The sequence below is a fragment of the Branchiostoma lanceolatum genome, chromosome 6 (assembly GCF_035083965.1).
Source record: "Branchiostoma lanceolatum isolate klBraLanc5 chromosome 6, klBraLanc5.hap2, whole genome shotgun sequence".
NCBI classification, from domain to species: Eukaryota; Metazoa; Chordata; class Leptocardii; order Amphioxiformes; family Branchiostomatidae; genus Branchiostoma; species Branchiostoma lanceolatum.
The window spans coordinates 12,777,929-12,792,996 of NC_089727.1; the positions used below are offsets into that span (position 1 = coordinate 12,777,929).

Sequence of the window (15,068 nt, forward strand, 5' to 3'; positions counted from 1 at the left end):
ACAAGTGTGAATTTAAGGCTTTCAAATGATAGGAGGCAATATTGCAACAAGTTAGATATGGTTAGTGAAATATTGCCTTTAAGTTTAATGCATACATTTCCCTCTCTTGTCCCATTTGCAGATAGCCTCCCGGTTTATGATAACTGGAGGAATGGTTGTACTGACGGTGTCAGTACTGATGATAGCACCCTCCCCTCTCCTGTCAGACTACCTCCACATACTACCAGTGTAGGTCTCTTACAAGTTATACGTAGTCTTCTGTACTGTCTGCTTGTATGAGTAACAAAAGCAGGCACTTATCACTTTGTTACACTAAATTGTAGTGTTGGATTCGCCTAACATATCTTATGTTTTAGCATCCTTGCAATTGGAAAAAGCAAAAGAAACAGGGCCCACTTTATTTGTTCAAGTGGTATTGTAGGTCATTGTACACAATATCTGGCACTTCTTTTTTAGGAAATGAAATATAAATGAGAAGTTGTGTTGATGTTGTTGCAGGAAGGAGTGGGTGACCATTGTGGGATGCGTGGTGATGTCCCTGGCTTGCGGTCCGGCCTTTTCATCCATCTTCAACGAGATGCTGTGGGCAGCTAGGTGGGTCCTGCTGGAATAGTTTAGTATCCTACAGGACCCCTATCTCACCGGACCAGCAACATGTTTGCACTCAAAGAATTTCATTGATAAAATACTAATCCTTCTACGCTTTGTGTGTTTGGCTGTCTTTTTAATCATGCTTGTATGCTGTGCACAATGGGCTGGGGTTTTGTACGCATGAGAAATTTGCGCGTGCACGAAAATTTGCACGTGAAAAAATAAAGTTCATGAAATGTGTCAGAAAATGTGTACTACAAAGTCCTAAGAAAAAGATTACCCTATGATATGATTTTGCATCTGTTTCCTTCATTTTTGGTTTGAATAATGGTCCCTTTGGAATACTAGTATATAAGCTGACTCCCAAGGGATTTAAAACCTTTTTGGGAGTTTTAAGCTTTAAAGTTGAAATAAGATGCAATGGAATTCTGTATCTATATAGCCGGTATAACTGCCATTAGGCATAACACACCAGCTTCGAGTATCCTATTGTTGCATTCTACAGTTCAAAACCTTGTTCTTTCAATTTTCAAGTGATTTTTAAGTGATTTCAAATGTTAAGTTTTCACGTGCAAAAAAGTTTGTGCTTGAGAAAATATGAAATTAAGCTAGAATAGAATAAAATAATAGAATGGAGAAAAGCCTCAAGTAGTTACATTTTACAATACAAAGCCTTATATAAGTAAGTTAACCATGGATGTATTTCTGAAAAATCTTCAATTTTCAAATGTTCAGGTTTCAAGCCTGAAAATGTCAACTATTCCGAAGAGACCTATTCCCAATAGACCTAGAAATCTAGAGTTTTGAAACACAAAATTCAGGTGACAGAAGGAAAATTGTATCACCGGATCACATTTTTCTGCCAAAGAATTTTGCACTACACATTTTCTGACATATTTTAAGAAATTTATTTTTCATGCGCATGCAAATTTTTACACGCAGAAAACCTGTCATAAAGACTGAGGACGGAGAAGAGGCAATGCTGTCTCTCGCCCCCTGTCCAGAAAGTGAAAACTTTAACTCGATCTTTAAGGTCCTCTAAAATGAGGTTACAGGGCTCGAAATACTGGGTGCATGTGCACCCAGTGCACCCAATTTTGGAGCTGTGCACCTAATTTTTTACTGTGGGTGCACTGGTGCACCCAAATATTTTCGTACGGTTTAATGTGTAAAGGTATCACTGCACACTAGTACTAGTAGTAGACAGCATATTCTTGACATCTAGGTGTAAGAAAGTAATAAAATCTTTGTTGTAGTACTTGTTTAAGATTTTGATGTTAGAATTTGAGTTAATTTCGATTTTGAAAGCTTCAAAACTGCGTGCCGAGATCGGGTGCCAAAAGTGCATGAAGAGGAACAGTAAGGTTTGTCATTAGGTTTTGCTTACAATAGTTACATTCTACTTTATTTTATGTGGTGCACCCAAAAATTTTTTGGTGCACCCAATTTTTTAGGTTGGGTGCACCAGTGCACCTATTCCCGATACTGAATTTCGAGCCCTGGGTTACATTATCTTCACACAAAGGCTGAGAAAAGGTTTGGAAAGATGGATGGGAATTTGCAATTTCTAATTAAACATATTTTGGATGATCCTCTGTGTTCTAAGTTTTGATTATCAATTTTTTCATTTGTTCAGTGATGCAGGCATAGAGGACAACTTTGCAACATATGGCATGGTGTCTGGACTTTACAATGCAGGATACTCCGTTGGGTGAGTAAATCAAAAGCCCTATGTGGAGCAGTTTTCTCCAGTTGATGATGAAGTGTTTCATTGATTCTGAATCTAAGTCCAAAATCATCAACAGATGTGACACGCCAGCCTCACATGTAGTATGATGTACATGCACGGGACAGCAGATGGCTATATTGCACCTTAACCATTCATAATATGACCAACTGCCTTGTAGATATGCACCAGGAACGGTACTAGGAAAATCATTAAATTTCATTGTTTATTCCACTTACTGTGAAGCCGTATACTTATGAAAAAATTAAAAGCAACAAATATTGGAGTGTATCTTTTAACTAAATCTCAGTATCTAAAGCTCAACAGACATGCAGGAAATGTGGTAGTTCTTTGAATTTTTGTGAACGGTTTTCCCACAAATACATGTAGCAAATCATTTCTTACCAATATGATTTTCAGTGAGTTTGTAGGTCCAATAGCCAGCAGTGTCTTGGCGGAGAAGTTTGGGTTTCCCTGGGCAACAACAGTTTTTGGAGGGTTCACTCTGTTTTATGTGAGTCTCTCTTCTATACATTCTTGTGTACATGTATCAATAACTTTATTCTTTGGAAATTGTATGAGATACAAATGGATGACAATGTAGATAACTATCTATGTCACACAAAATTCTCCATTTGTAGAATGAATAGTAAAGGTAGTGAAATATAACAGTACATTGATATACCTGTCCACATGGCTACTTTACATTTGTTTGTTTCAGACTATTGTGCTGGTTATATTTTACCTTTGGGACTACATGTACTTCATGCATTCAAAGAGGTATGACAACTAAGCAATATAGTTCTTAACAGTTGAATGCCATAGACAGTTTAAAAGTTTTAAAAGTTGTTGAATTGTGTTAGTCTTAGTGATGGTGATGGTTATGTCCTTTATTATGTCCTCTGGTACTACAAGATTTCAAAGAATAACTAAGGCAATATGCTAGTAGTTGTTAACATTTGAATGTCTAAGACATTGTTCTTAAAAAGTTGGTGAATTATGTTCAATCAATCTTTTTTAAAGAAGTTGATTTTGATTTGAGTCAGCATAATTTTTTGAGTGTCCACATCCTTTTTTTTTGGTTTGAATATTTCATAGTGACCAAACTTAATTCTCACTGGACACTTATGAATGATACTATTTATAGGTGTTGTTCTCACTTATATATATAACGTTATATATGTAATAGCTCCATCCTATCGGTATTGTCATTACGCGAAATACATGGGAAAAATTTTCCATTCTAAATAGAAATTATGAAATTTTGTACGCTTCTTAATTATAGTTTATTGCAAGTTCTTGCCCGTAGGCTAATTGCAAGTACATGTAACATGAAAGGACGGACAGACAATATATAACAATACAGCATGTGACTTTTCTAGTCTAAATACTAACACTAAATTCTATCTTATTTGGCTTTGACTTCTTTTTCCGAGACAGTGAAAGACAAATGATCCCACTTTTTCTATAATGATTTGAAAATAAGTTCACAATATTTTTTTCAGGAGGCACACAGCACTATCCACTGAAGAAGATAGAGAGTGTCTTCTTCTCGAAGAAGTTTGAACTGTGATTTCCAACACAAAATTGGACTTACCCATATTTTTGACTGCACAGCACCAGTCTTTGTCAAGGAGTGAGCAATCCGCCGCTGAGATGACGCCACATTTTTACGTGGCGCTACATTGGAGAAACCGAAAGGTCATCAAAGACCAGATTTAATGACCACCTCGGAAGTTTCACAACACATAACGTTATATATAGAGTCGCCTGGACATTCAGTCTAACTGGATAACGTCAAAATCTTGGACACTGATCAGGACTTCTTTGCATGAGAAATCAAGGAGCCCATTTACATCAGGGCCTTACAACCATCCCTCAATAAAGACGGGGCACTACAACTTTTCTGCAACTTATCATCCACTGCTCACAGAGTCACGTGTCCTATCTGCATAACGTGACGTCATCTCAGCGTTGGATTGCTCATACCTTGACAAAGACTGGAGCTGTAAGTTCAGAAAAATACACATATTAATACTTATACTCCAACAAAGATAATTCATAAATCAAGAACCTCATTAGAAATAATATAGACAATAGATGATATTCTATCAATTCAGGGAAGATACATGTAAGTTATACTTGAATTAAAGAATGAACAAGAGTTCTCCATGAGCTATTCTGATTATGCATATGAGTTACGTATTTACATAATCTATGCTTGGTCATGTATAGCCTGTGTTTACACAATCTCTTGCTGGCGAAGGTTAATGACCCCCTCCCCGAGAACCATGGCCCCTTCTGCTAGGAGCGTGATTTAGTCAGGCTAGGTCCTGTATACCTTTAACTAACTTACACACCTGGTAACAATGCTGACAGTCCAATCATGGCACATTAACAGATATCAATTATGCAAATGAATTACTAATTTGCATAATAATGCAAAGTGCCATAATTCTTCTAAGTGGTAAATGTTTGGACTGTTAACATTGTGACCTCAATTCTGTACTGACTGTTAGCATTGGAAGTCATTTACATAGTCAAAATATTTCATGGACATCTTGTTTCATTAGTGTTTGAAAATATTGTTTTATCAATTTGTAGTTCACTTTAAAACTTTACTGTGGAGGGCATATCTGCTATGTACAGAAACTATGAGCTTGTTTTCTTTTTTAATATTACTGTCAATTAATTCACAGTTCAAATATGTCATATGGTAGCTCCATACATTTGTATATTTCTATATCAATATCCATATATTTATTTCTTTTGAACCCTAGAATAGGAAATGCTGCTTTGAAGTTGCATAACTATTATGATGATAATGATGATGATGATGGCAATGGTCACCGTCAGACTACCCGTAGTTGCTATTCCTAAGATTTTACGTCACTCAAAGTTTTTAATTTAGTGAAGTTTTTATCCCACGAATTTTTACGATAATGGATGTGAACAAAATTTTATTGATTTAATGTTGCATGTACTAGTTATGTAACGTTGCTTAACTTTGTTTTGTAAAAAGGATATTTTCTGGGCTAAGCTTGTCTGTTTCAAAAGCAGATATCATACTCAATTACATGTACTTGAAATAAGAAAAAATGCATGGTGAATATATTAAATGTCACGAAATATTTTTGATGAGTCAAAAATTATGAAACATTATGTGGGCTTCGACCTCGCTAGAAATCTACCTGTCGTTGAGAGTTGCCCCCCCCCCCCCCCCCATAACTTGATTACAAATCTCATTCTGGCATTTGTCGTTCTTAAAATATATCATTTTCATACTTATATAATAAGAGATAAAACCAAAGTGATGTAAAATGCAAGACAGTTACCCAAATACACGACAGAATCTTCAGGCAAGCGTAACAGCCAGGTAACAGCGTCAGTGTTGCGTCAGGCGCAGTTTTCGCATGGGCGCAGCCATGCTGGAATATGCCAGTAGAGAAAGGGGAGCGATGATTCACTTCCACAAGCTACAAATAGTAAGCTATACATGCAGATTGATTGAAAAACTAATTTTACTTTAGCCACGCCGATCCATTGTTAAATATGTAAGTAAATCTACTTTTTATGGGCGTGACATACTGTTAATATTGTAAAGCCAATGTCCCCTTCTCTATGCAATGTACTCGCCTAGGTTAAAGGTGATGGATTGCATAACATTGGTGTAACACAGTGCCCAGCACGGTCACGACCGAATGGACACTCACATAGGCACTTTCCTTCTGCCGTCAGACGCTTTATTTTGTGAGCTTGTCCTGTATGAAGGGATCGGGGAGATACTGAAGTGTCTCACGGGAGAAGAAACAGGCGGCGGACTTCATATCACCTGTGCGTACCGTTACAATTATTTGTTACATGTATTACCAAATAGTACCGCTACATACTACGATACTAGAGGCGTTGGGAGGGGGGCGTGGTTGTGGAGTAGAGTAGAGAGACTGCTACTAGAGTTTACGGTCTGACAGGTAGGACCTTCTTCCAGTTTTGATAGCAGCCCAAACCCAGCATGGGTAATATCCAGCTTTTTGATTGGCTCACAGAGACCAGAGATGGCCATCAAAGGAATAGCTCAATCTGCAATAATTCTTCGGTTTCGGTTTGATTAATGAGAATGTTAAACCAGGCGAATACGTTTCAGGTCTAACGTTAAATTATGGCTCTGTTTTAAAACCTTTTTTTACAGCAGTAACTAGAGTTAATGTTTCATACAAATATCATACTATTAAATATACGTTTCAACATGACTTAATTGACAATGATTTAAGTCAGGCGTAGGTACTTCTCTGCCATGTGCACCCAAACCATGGTTTCAAAGTTCAAGTTTAACTTATGTAACATATAACTTAATTCCTAAACTTACAGAGGGGAGCTAGGGGCCAATTCCTGGCCAAGAAACTTAGGCAGGAAGGCAATTGGATTCAAAGTGAATGGTTTAGGTGTTACATGGTTGTGATGTAACCAGCTGCTACCACGTGCCTATGAAGTACTGTAAATGCAGTTAAGTTTGCATGGTTTTTATTTCGCGCTTAGATGAAACATGGGGTGTTTGTGGTGGTTTTATGTTTGCGGCAGTGCTATAGTCACATACTGCTAATGTATTGGACAAAAATGTTCGCAGTGGCGAAATCAGTACGTGGTGGTGAAACATTTCTGCATTTACAGACTATCATATGTTAGTCTGAAGTTCTGTTGACCAAATTTGCTTATCGAAATACATTGTACATGTTCTAAAAGGTAATACACAGTATTCTATAAGCTATAGAGGCCCGCATATGTGTCACAGTTTCCTTTACACTTTGCATCATAGATTTGGGTTATTTTCTTTTAGTGCTTTTTCTACAATTCTAATTTGCATAATCATTCTTTTTTTTCTCTCTCTTACAGTTCAGGTTGAAAAAATCAAAAGGAATATCGTGATCGGCAATGGAAGAAGTAAAACATTACAGGAGTGGTCAACATAACACTAAGGGCAGTCCAGCTTCTGTGGACAGAACTTCAGTTCTTTCTTGCTCTCTTGACAACCCAGTGGCTGATGTGCAAATAGATGAAGAAAGTATCAATTGCAACAACTCTGAAGTTGTTACAAAGGAGGAAGACCAGGAAGGCTCCCAATGCTTTTGTTGTCCAAAGGGATCAAGAACTCAAATATTGACATTTATTTGTATCGGTTTAGTCAACTTTGCAGGGTTTTGCTGTTATTCTATCATCTCCCCCTTTTTCCCAAAAGAGGTAAGTAGGGTTTAACTTTTATCTCTTTGTTGTTGTTTTTTTATTTATTTTTTGTATTGCACAACTGATAAGAACACACCAGTTTGTTATATTACATTGCAAAACCTGTCAGACCTAATCTTTGCAAATCTAACTTAAAGTGTACTTTATTTTTCAAGCTATCTAGTAAGAATTGGTAACATGTCGTTACAATCTATGACATTCATAGGAAAAAACAGTACAATAAGAATATATTTCTTGACACTGTGTAGGCTCTCCAAAGAGGAGCCTCCCAAACGACTGTGGGACTTATTTTTGGCTGCTTTGCTGTAGTCAGCTTTTTTGCCTCGCCGGTCTTTGGAAAATATGTGAGTACACCATGCATATGTCATACATTTTTTTTGCACTGTGGTAGGAGAAATGACAATCAATCAGTACAATGATGATTTGACTTATTATCGTAATTTTGATGTAAACATCTATATATGTGGAACCTATAGTTAGATGGTATTCTGTGATATTAGAAAAAGTACATAATTTTTCGTAGCAAAATGTCCTACAGTGAGTGCCACTCAATTCTTACTCAGTTGTTCTTCCACCCACTAGATCACAACTATTGGGTCCAGGTTCATGTTAGTAGCTGGTGTGTGTGTGGCTGGGTGCTGCTCCATGATGTTTGGGTGAGTTTGGGTTAGGTCACACCAAACGCTTCTTTCTTTATCATTATGTCATTCAACTTTCAAGTAGTGTGTTCTTTTCACTAGATATGTTGCCTCGCATGTATGTTACCTGAATGTTAATATTTTTCTTTGATAATTGTCACTACATCTGAACATGTATTTGAATACCTCTTCTTGAACCTTACTTATTTTTTGTACCCCTGCAGGTTTTTAGGGTACATGGAAGGAACTACTTTTGTAGTTTTCTGTTTCCTGATCAGAACAATGGAGGCTTTGGGAGTATCAGCATATTTCACAGCAGGGACAGCCATCCTGACTCATGCCTTCCCTACTAATGTGGCTAAAGTCATGGTACATCATTGTCCATTTGTCTTAAAGTGTACAAGTAGACTTGAGAGTTGACAAAAAGTGAGGAATGACAGGTGAAAAATGAATAATATGAAAACTGTGGATTTCAAGGAAAGGAAATCAATATTGAAGTAAAGTTTATTGCAAGTTCTTGCCCGTAAGCTCATTGCAAGTACAATGTACATGTAACATGAAAGGACGGACAGACAATGGGTAACAATATAGCATGTGACTATTCTAGTCTAAATAATAACTCTAAATTCTATCTTATTTGGGTTTGACTTCTTTTTCCGAGACAGCGGAAGACTAAAATTTGGATGGAATTTGGTGGCCTTTCTTTCTTGATCGTAGAAGGGGCAACTTGAAATAAAATGTGTTTCGTCTTCCACCGTGTAATATTCAATATTCCTACCTCTTTCCATTATCCTATTTTGAGTGTGGGAACTGAACTTTCAGTCCTCAACTAGCACTTGCAAAATAAACATGGACAGAGCTAATTGTATAATACATGTATCTTTCTATCTTTCCCTTACAGGGCACCCTTGAAGTGTTCACAGGACTTGGTTTGATGGCAGGACCACCCATTGGGGGACTGTTATATGGCGTGAGTTTTCAAAATTGACATCATACCAAGTATCATAGTTTGATACTGTACATATAGTATCCTCGTTCATGTTACACTAATGCTGTATATATATAAGAGTTTCAAATACACACTTGAAGTACTAAACAATGTCTAATAATGTTCTTTGTGGTCACTTTGATGTAAAATCATTATCACTGAATACGACTGCAATTTTTTTCCAACCACTGAAGGTTGGAGGGTTCAAGATGCCGTTCCTGGTAGTTGGAGGAATGATGCTGTGCTGTGGGGGAGTTGTGTGGATCTTGGTGCCTCGGCAAGATGGTATGATTACAATGTTATAGTATGAGGATATATATTTATAAGATCAAGTCTGTTTTGGGTAACTGAAGAGTTTGATACTTAGATTGAAATGCTAAAGTTGGAAGATTGTATATTAGGGATGATGCTCTGATATTAAAGTGTCTATTGCAACAAAGAACTGCATGTATGTTACATAGAAGTATGTCAGATTGTCTGACTATCCATAATCTTATGAAATGTGTAATATATGTAACGTTATAGGGGAAACTGAATTGTAAAGTAAATTTCCATACTTGAAAAGCTGTTTGCTCAACCAAGTCGATTTCTGACCTGTATCTTCCCCCACTTGTTTGTGTAGATGAGAAAGAAGAAAAGAAGACGACATCTTTGCTGTCCTTCCTCAGGATTCCAACAATGGCACTTACTTGTAAGGAGGAACAGTGTTTTCATCAACTGTTGTTTTGTCATATACAGCATGTAGTAATTGTGATATGATCACCTACATACACATTGTCTTACTGGTACTTTTTCTATATCACCTTGCACATTTGTATATGGTAACATACATGTGTATGTATCACTGTGTACATGCAGGTTTCCTGTGATTATTATAGCTTTATTATAACAGTTATATCAATGTTTGAATTGATGTAAGTCAAAATGGCATGTTTTTATGCTCCATCTGTGCATTATCAGTTGTATGGAAACATTACATACTTACAAAGTTATAAAACATTGTGTGTGAAGTATCAGCATGGTCCTTTCTACTTAACAACCTGCCTATAGTCTCGCTCTGCAGCACAACAATGGAGCATTTGATTTGATTTTTTCTTTCAGAAGCTGAAACTGTAGTACTGTATGTTATGGTGGTTTCCCAAACCATGTTTATTTAACAGTTCCATGTTCCACTTTTGTTTGTACATGTAGGTGGTCTAACAGTGGTGATGTCATGTAGCCTGTCGTTCCTTGACCCCGTCTTACAGCCTTACCTGTCAGACCAGGTAAGCATGTCATATTGTTCTACATGTACACAAGAAGCTTTACCTATTCCAAAATAAAGGGTGGGCTTCTGGAATTTCTTCAAATTTGCTCTGAATTGGTCAGATGGTAATTATCACTGCCATATGCAGCATGCAACATACCAAATTTTGTGTTGGTGGCTGTGTCACGCCTAAACTATTGTTTGATGTTTATTGGTTTGGCTGTTCAGGACACACAGCCAGGGCTTCCCAACAAGCCTGTAGCTATTACAAAGGGCTAGCCCTGCTGACAAAGACAAGACATTACAATGGAATTTTTGACATGGACAGCATAACGAGCAATAACAATATTCTAAATACATAACTGAACATATCAAAAACTACCAAACTATTCATTTCTGACTTTAACTTCTGTTTGAAGCCATTTGAAGATTGGTTGATCAATTGATCAATCTTTAAATTTGAAGGATAGGGATGAGGACTTTGTCTTCTTCTACATTTTACTTTCAGTGAAACTTTTTCTTTTCCCATTCCTACAATGTCACCATCCCCATAATCTTAATCCTAGTCCTCCTCTAACACATTTCTTCCATCTTTTAGTTCAAATTAAGTCCAACCGAGGTAGGCCTGGTGTTCCTTCTGTGGTCTGGTGTGTACACAATAACGGCACCAGCCTGGGGCTTCGTTGCAGACATAAAGGTACCTGATTATTTTACACATTATGCAGGGCACACCAATCTATGCCCTTGGTTCTGAGACATAAAGTAGAGGGTTAGCGAGAGGACATAATGGAAATTTTCTTGTCTTGAAGGCTTTCAAATGATAGTAGACAACAGTTGCAACAAGTTACATATTGTTTGTTAGTGAAATATTCCCTTTCGATGATGACATCTCCCTCTCTTCTCCGTTTTGCAGAAAGCAACCCGGTTTATGATAACTGGAGGAATGGTTGTACTGACGGTGTCAGTACTGATGATAGCACCATCCCCTCTCCTGTCAGACTACCTCCACATACTACCAGTGTACGTCTCTTACAAGTTATACGTAGTCTTCTGTACTGCTTGTTTGTATGAGTGACAAAAGCGGGCATGGATACAGTGATCACTTTGTTGCAGTGTTGGCTTCTCGTAACATATCATGTATGTTTTAGCCTTGCAATTAGACAAAGCAAAAGAAACAGGACCTACTCTATATTTGTTAAAGCGGTCATGTCTTTTGGGTTGAATGCATTTGTATCAAGTAAGATTGTTTCATGTCTATGCGTTGGAGGCATTTCTTCCTCTACACAGATGAAAGGTGATTTGTTGCAAGCGATGTCAGTGTGACACCTTTTTTTAGGGAATGAAATATAAATGAGAAGTTGTGTTGATGTTGTTGCAGGAAGGAGTGGGTGACCATTGTGGGATGCGTCGTGATGTCCCTGGGTTTGGGTCCGGCCTTTTCATCCATCTTCAACGAGATGCTTTGGGCAGCCAGGTGGGTCCTGCTGGAATAGTTTAGTATCCTACAGGAAGCCTGGAGGCTATTCAGTCTTCAGACTCCCTTAGAGATGAAGTAAAATCGCTGCACTATCAAAAGCAAATGTTGGAGTGTTCAACTCTTGGTTTTACTTCATGATTAGCAATGATTTCTTCTATTTCGATATTGCAATACATGTACATATTAGAAAGTGGAAATTCTTTTTCTTCTTCTTCTTCTACCCTTTAAAGTCCTCTTAAATGACGATACCTTATGTCACAAAAAATCTCAGAAAAGTTATCTTAAACTTTTAAGTTGGATGGGAATCAAGAATCTTGAATGAAACATATTTGTGATAATTCTTTTAATTGAAACTTTGAATGTCAATGATTACATTTGTGTTGATAGTGATGCAGGCATAGAGGACAACTTTGCAACATATGGAATGGTGTCTGGACTTTTCAATGCAGGATTCTCTGTTGGGTGAGTCAGTAATAGGTTCCTGCACGGAACAGTGTTTCTTTGATTCTGAATCTGAATCCAACATCGTCAACACATGTAACAGCCCTACGATGTAACACACCAGCTTCACATACCCAGGTGCACGGCAGCAGCGGGCTGATATCATTAACCTCAAACATCCATAATACGACTATAATTGCTACAACACGTTACAGTTTTAACTAAATCTAGCATCTAAAGGTCAACAGACATGAAGGAAATGTGGTAGTTCTTTGAGTTTTCCAACAAGTCAAACAAATCATTTCTTACCAATTTGATTTTCAGTGAGTTTGTAGGTCCGACAGCCAGCAGTGCCTTGGTGGAGAAGTTTGGATTTCCCTGGGCGACAACAGTTTTTGGAGGGTTCACTCTGTTTTATGTGAGTCTCTGTTCAATATTTTCTTGTTTATCAAAAAACTTTATGGTTTGGAAGTTGTATGACAGTATGAGATACAATGGATAGCAACTTGAATAACTATTTTATGTCACACAAAAGTCGACATAACTCAATCCATGATAGCATGAGTAAGTAAGTGAGACACAAGGTACAGTGATATACCTGTCCACATGGCTACTTTACATTAATTGTGTGTTTCAGACTGTGGTGCTTGTTATATTCTACCTCTGGGACTACTTCGGGCATTCCAAGAGGTACGACAACTAAGAAACATAGTTCTTAACATTGGAATGTCTTTAGGCATTAGTTTTAAAAGTTAGATTATGTTCAAGTAGTCCTGGTGCTGATGGTTATATATTCTAGCTCTGTTACTACTACAAGATGTCAAAGAGGTACAGGAACTAACTTACAGACAATATACTAGTAGTTGTTAGCACTGGAATGCATTATTCTTAAAAGTTGTTGAATTATGCTCAATTAACTATTTTATAAAGAAGTTGATTTTGATTTGAGTGAACATGGTTATTGTAAGTGTCCATGTTCCTTCTTTGCCTTGAATATGTCATAGTGAGCAGAATTAATTCTCACTGGACAGTCATAAATTAAAGGTGATCTTTTTAGTAGTTATGTAGTAATCCCATCCTATTGGTATTGTCATTGAGCAAAATTGACAGGAAAAATTGTCCATTCTAAATAGAAATGAGAACAGTTTGTATGCTACTTAGATAATTTGCAAAATAGTCTCACAAAACATTTTTTTTCAGGAGGCACACAGGACCATCCACTGAAGAAGAAAGGCAACGTCTTCTTGTCTAGAGTGTTGAGGTGCTGATTTGTGGTGTCTTCTCTGGAGGAAAAACTATTATGTTATCTACACTAATATCTGGTTACTGCAGCCTTGTTGGACTTTTATAGGAATGAAAAAAGACAGATAGTAATACTTATACTCCAACAATGATAATTCATTAAACAAGAACTGAAATGATATAGACAGTACATTTTAATTTTTATATTAAAGATTGATATTAATATAATATCAATGGAGGAACTTGAGATACTATATTTACTTCAAGGGAAGAGAGAATGAGAAGTAACAAACAAAAAATGAAAAGCTTTTTAGTGACTAAGGACAATTGATTTGCCAAAATGAAGGATCACTGCTTTTTTTGGATAAAGGAATGAACTCTATTGTATCTGTTTATGACTAAATTTTTCACATCTTATAGTATTTATTTTACATCTTATAGTATACTTCTTCAGTTATAGTGTACTTGGAGCTGTTTCCTTAGTGTTTTATCATTTTGTAGTTCACTGCGACCCTTTATAACTATAAAGGGCATATGTGCTGAGTACGGAAACTGTTGATTTGACATCTAGATATATGTGTCAGCTTGTTTCTCTTTCATATTACTGTCAATTACTCAACAGTATAAACCTGATTGGAAAGCCCCATTGATACTAATATATTTATATTAATATACTTTTATGTATTCATATATCTATATTAATATACATGTCTTTATTTCTCCAGAGCTCTAGAATAGGCAATACTGTTTCAAGTTGGATAACTATGATGATGATGGCAATAAGGAATTGTGTTATATTTTTGCTATTTCAAAGATTTTACATTGATCTTGGAATCAGAAGTTTTTTTGATTTAAAATGAGCATGTGATATCGTTAACAAAATTTTATTGATCTAATGTTGCATGAAATATAAAATACAGTATTCTATTTTTTGAGATAAGCTATGCCTAGCATGTCTGTGTTTCAAAAGATGATTTTACTTTAGAACACTTTGTTCAGTGTAGATGTTATTGTAAATATATAACGTTACTTGTACACGGAATAGAAAAATGTAATGAAAAAAATATTTTTGATGATTCGATGAAACATGAAAAAAAGCATTCAACCAAGCTGTTGATTTTTCTGTCTGTTGTTTTTGGCGACACCTCAGTGGCGAGCCAAATGGTATAGTATTATGTGCAGTTTGCAACAATTCTAGGAATTGCACTGGCATTTGTCTAAAGGCACTTTAGCCAATGAGAATGTCAGCAGTGCAAAGGAGGGAATGCGGTCATGCAGCCCCCGGGGACATTCCTCCAAGAAAAGCTAGACAGGCAGCCACATCTGCTAAACAGATGTGTCAGGCTTATGTGTATATGGCCACTCAGATCTACAGTAATATTGTTCTTTTCTAAAACAGTGTGTGGCTCTTACAATGTTTTTAAATGTCTTAATGTTGGTCCTTACAACTATAACATGTAATGCCCTTCTTCTGGGAACGG

The 15,068-nt window shown here is 36.7% G+C and overlaps 3 protein-coding genes across 8 annotated transcripts in view; 2 read left to right on the forward strand and 1 right to left on the reverse strand.

Moving 5' to 3' along the window:
- The window catches only part of LOC136436682 (MFS-type transporter SLC18B1-like), a 16,903-nt gene extending 11,453 nt beyond the window's left edge, over window positions 1–5,450 (forward strand). For all 4 annotated transcript variants that reach the window (XM_066430869.1, XM_066430870.1, XM_066430871.1 and 1 more), the window contains 6 exons: window positions 122–228; window positions 499–594; window positions 2,228–2,302; window positions 2,738–2,831; window positions 3,039–3,097; window positions 3,823–5,450. In XM_066430869.1, coding sequence (XP_066286966.1) covers window positions 122–228; window positions 499–594; window positions 2,228–2,302; window positions 2,738–2,831; window positions 3,039–3,097; window positions 3,823–3,883 — 492 coding nt within the window. In that variant the 3' untranslated portion in view covers window positions 3,884–5,450. The remainder of the gene's footprint in view (window positions 1–121; window positions 229–498; window positions 595–2,227; window positions 2,303–2,737; window positions 2,832–3,038; window positions 3,098–3,822) is intronic.
- Window positions 1–5,738, reverse strand: part of LOC136436680 (ribosomal RNA-processing protein 8-like) — a 22,622-nt gene extending 16,884 nt beyond the window's left edge. The window contains exon 1 of the mRNA XM_066430866.1: window positions 5,653–5,738. The gene's annotated coding sequence lies outside the window, so the exon portion shown is untranslated. The remainder of the gene's footprint in view (window positions 1–5,652) is intronic.
- LOC136436683 (MFS-type transporter SLC18B1-like) lies at window positions 4,216–14,696 on the forward strand. 3 transcript variants are annotated; one of them, XM_066430874.1, is made up of 16 exons: window positions 4,216–4,325; window positions 7,208–7,552; window positions 7,804–7,899; window positions 8,138–8,211; window positions 8,418–8,562; window positions 9,095–9,163; window positions 9,376–9,466; window positions 9,804–9,872; window positions 10,373–10,446; window positions 11,026–11,124; window positions 11,341–11,447; window positions 11,806–11,901; window positions 12,292–12,366; window positions 12,670–12,763; window positions 12,983–13,035; window positions 13,546–14,696. In XM_066430874.1, the coding sequence occupies exons 2-16, from the start codon at window positions 7,247–7,249 to the stop codon at window positions 13,595–13,597; spliced, it is 1,500 nt and encodes a 499-aa protein (XP_066286971.1). In that variant the 5' UTR covers window positions 4,216–4,325; window positions 7,208–7,246; the 3' UTR covers window positions 13,598–14,696. The 3 variants fall into 3 exon arrangements, with proteins under 3 accessions (XP_066286971.1, XP_066286970.1, XP_066286972.1); XM_066430873.1 differs by lacking the exon at window positions 4,216–4,325 and adding an exon at window positions 5,743–6,151; XM_066430875.1 differs by lacking the exon at window positions 4,216–4,325 and adding an exon at window positions 6,185–6,288.
- Window positions 14,697–15,068: the final 372 nt, after the last annotated feature.

Excerpts from the sequence above, each read along its gene's own strand:
- LOC136436683 (XM_066430874.1), top strand. The coding sequence starts at position 7,247 with ATGGAAGAAGTAAAACATTACAGGAGTGGTCAACATAACACTAAGGGC. Across the intron at positions 7,553-7,803 it reads CCCCCTTTTTCCCAAAAGAG|GCTCTCCAAAGAGGAGCCTC; the intron begins GTAAGTAGGGTT and ends GACACTGTGTAG. Across the intron at positions 13,036-13,545 it reads TACTTCGGGCATTCCAAGAG|GAGGCACACAGGACCATCCA; the intron begins GTACGACAACTA and ends ATTTTTTTTCAG.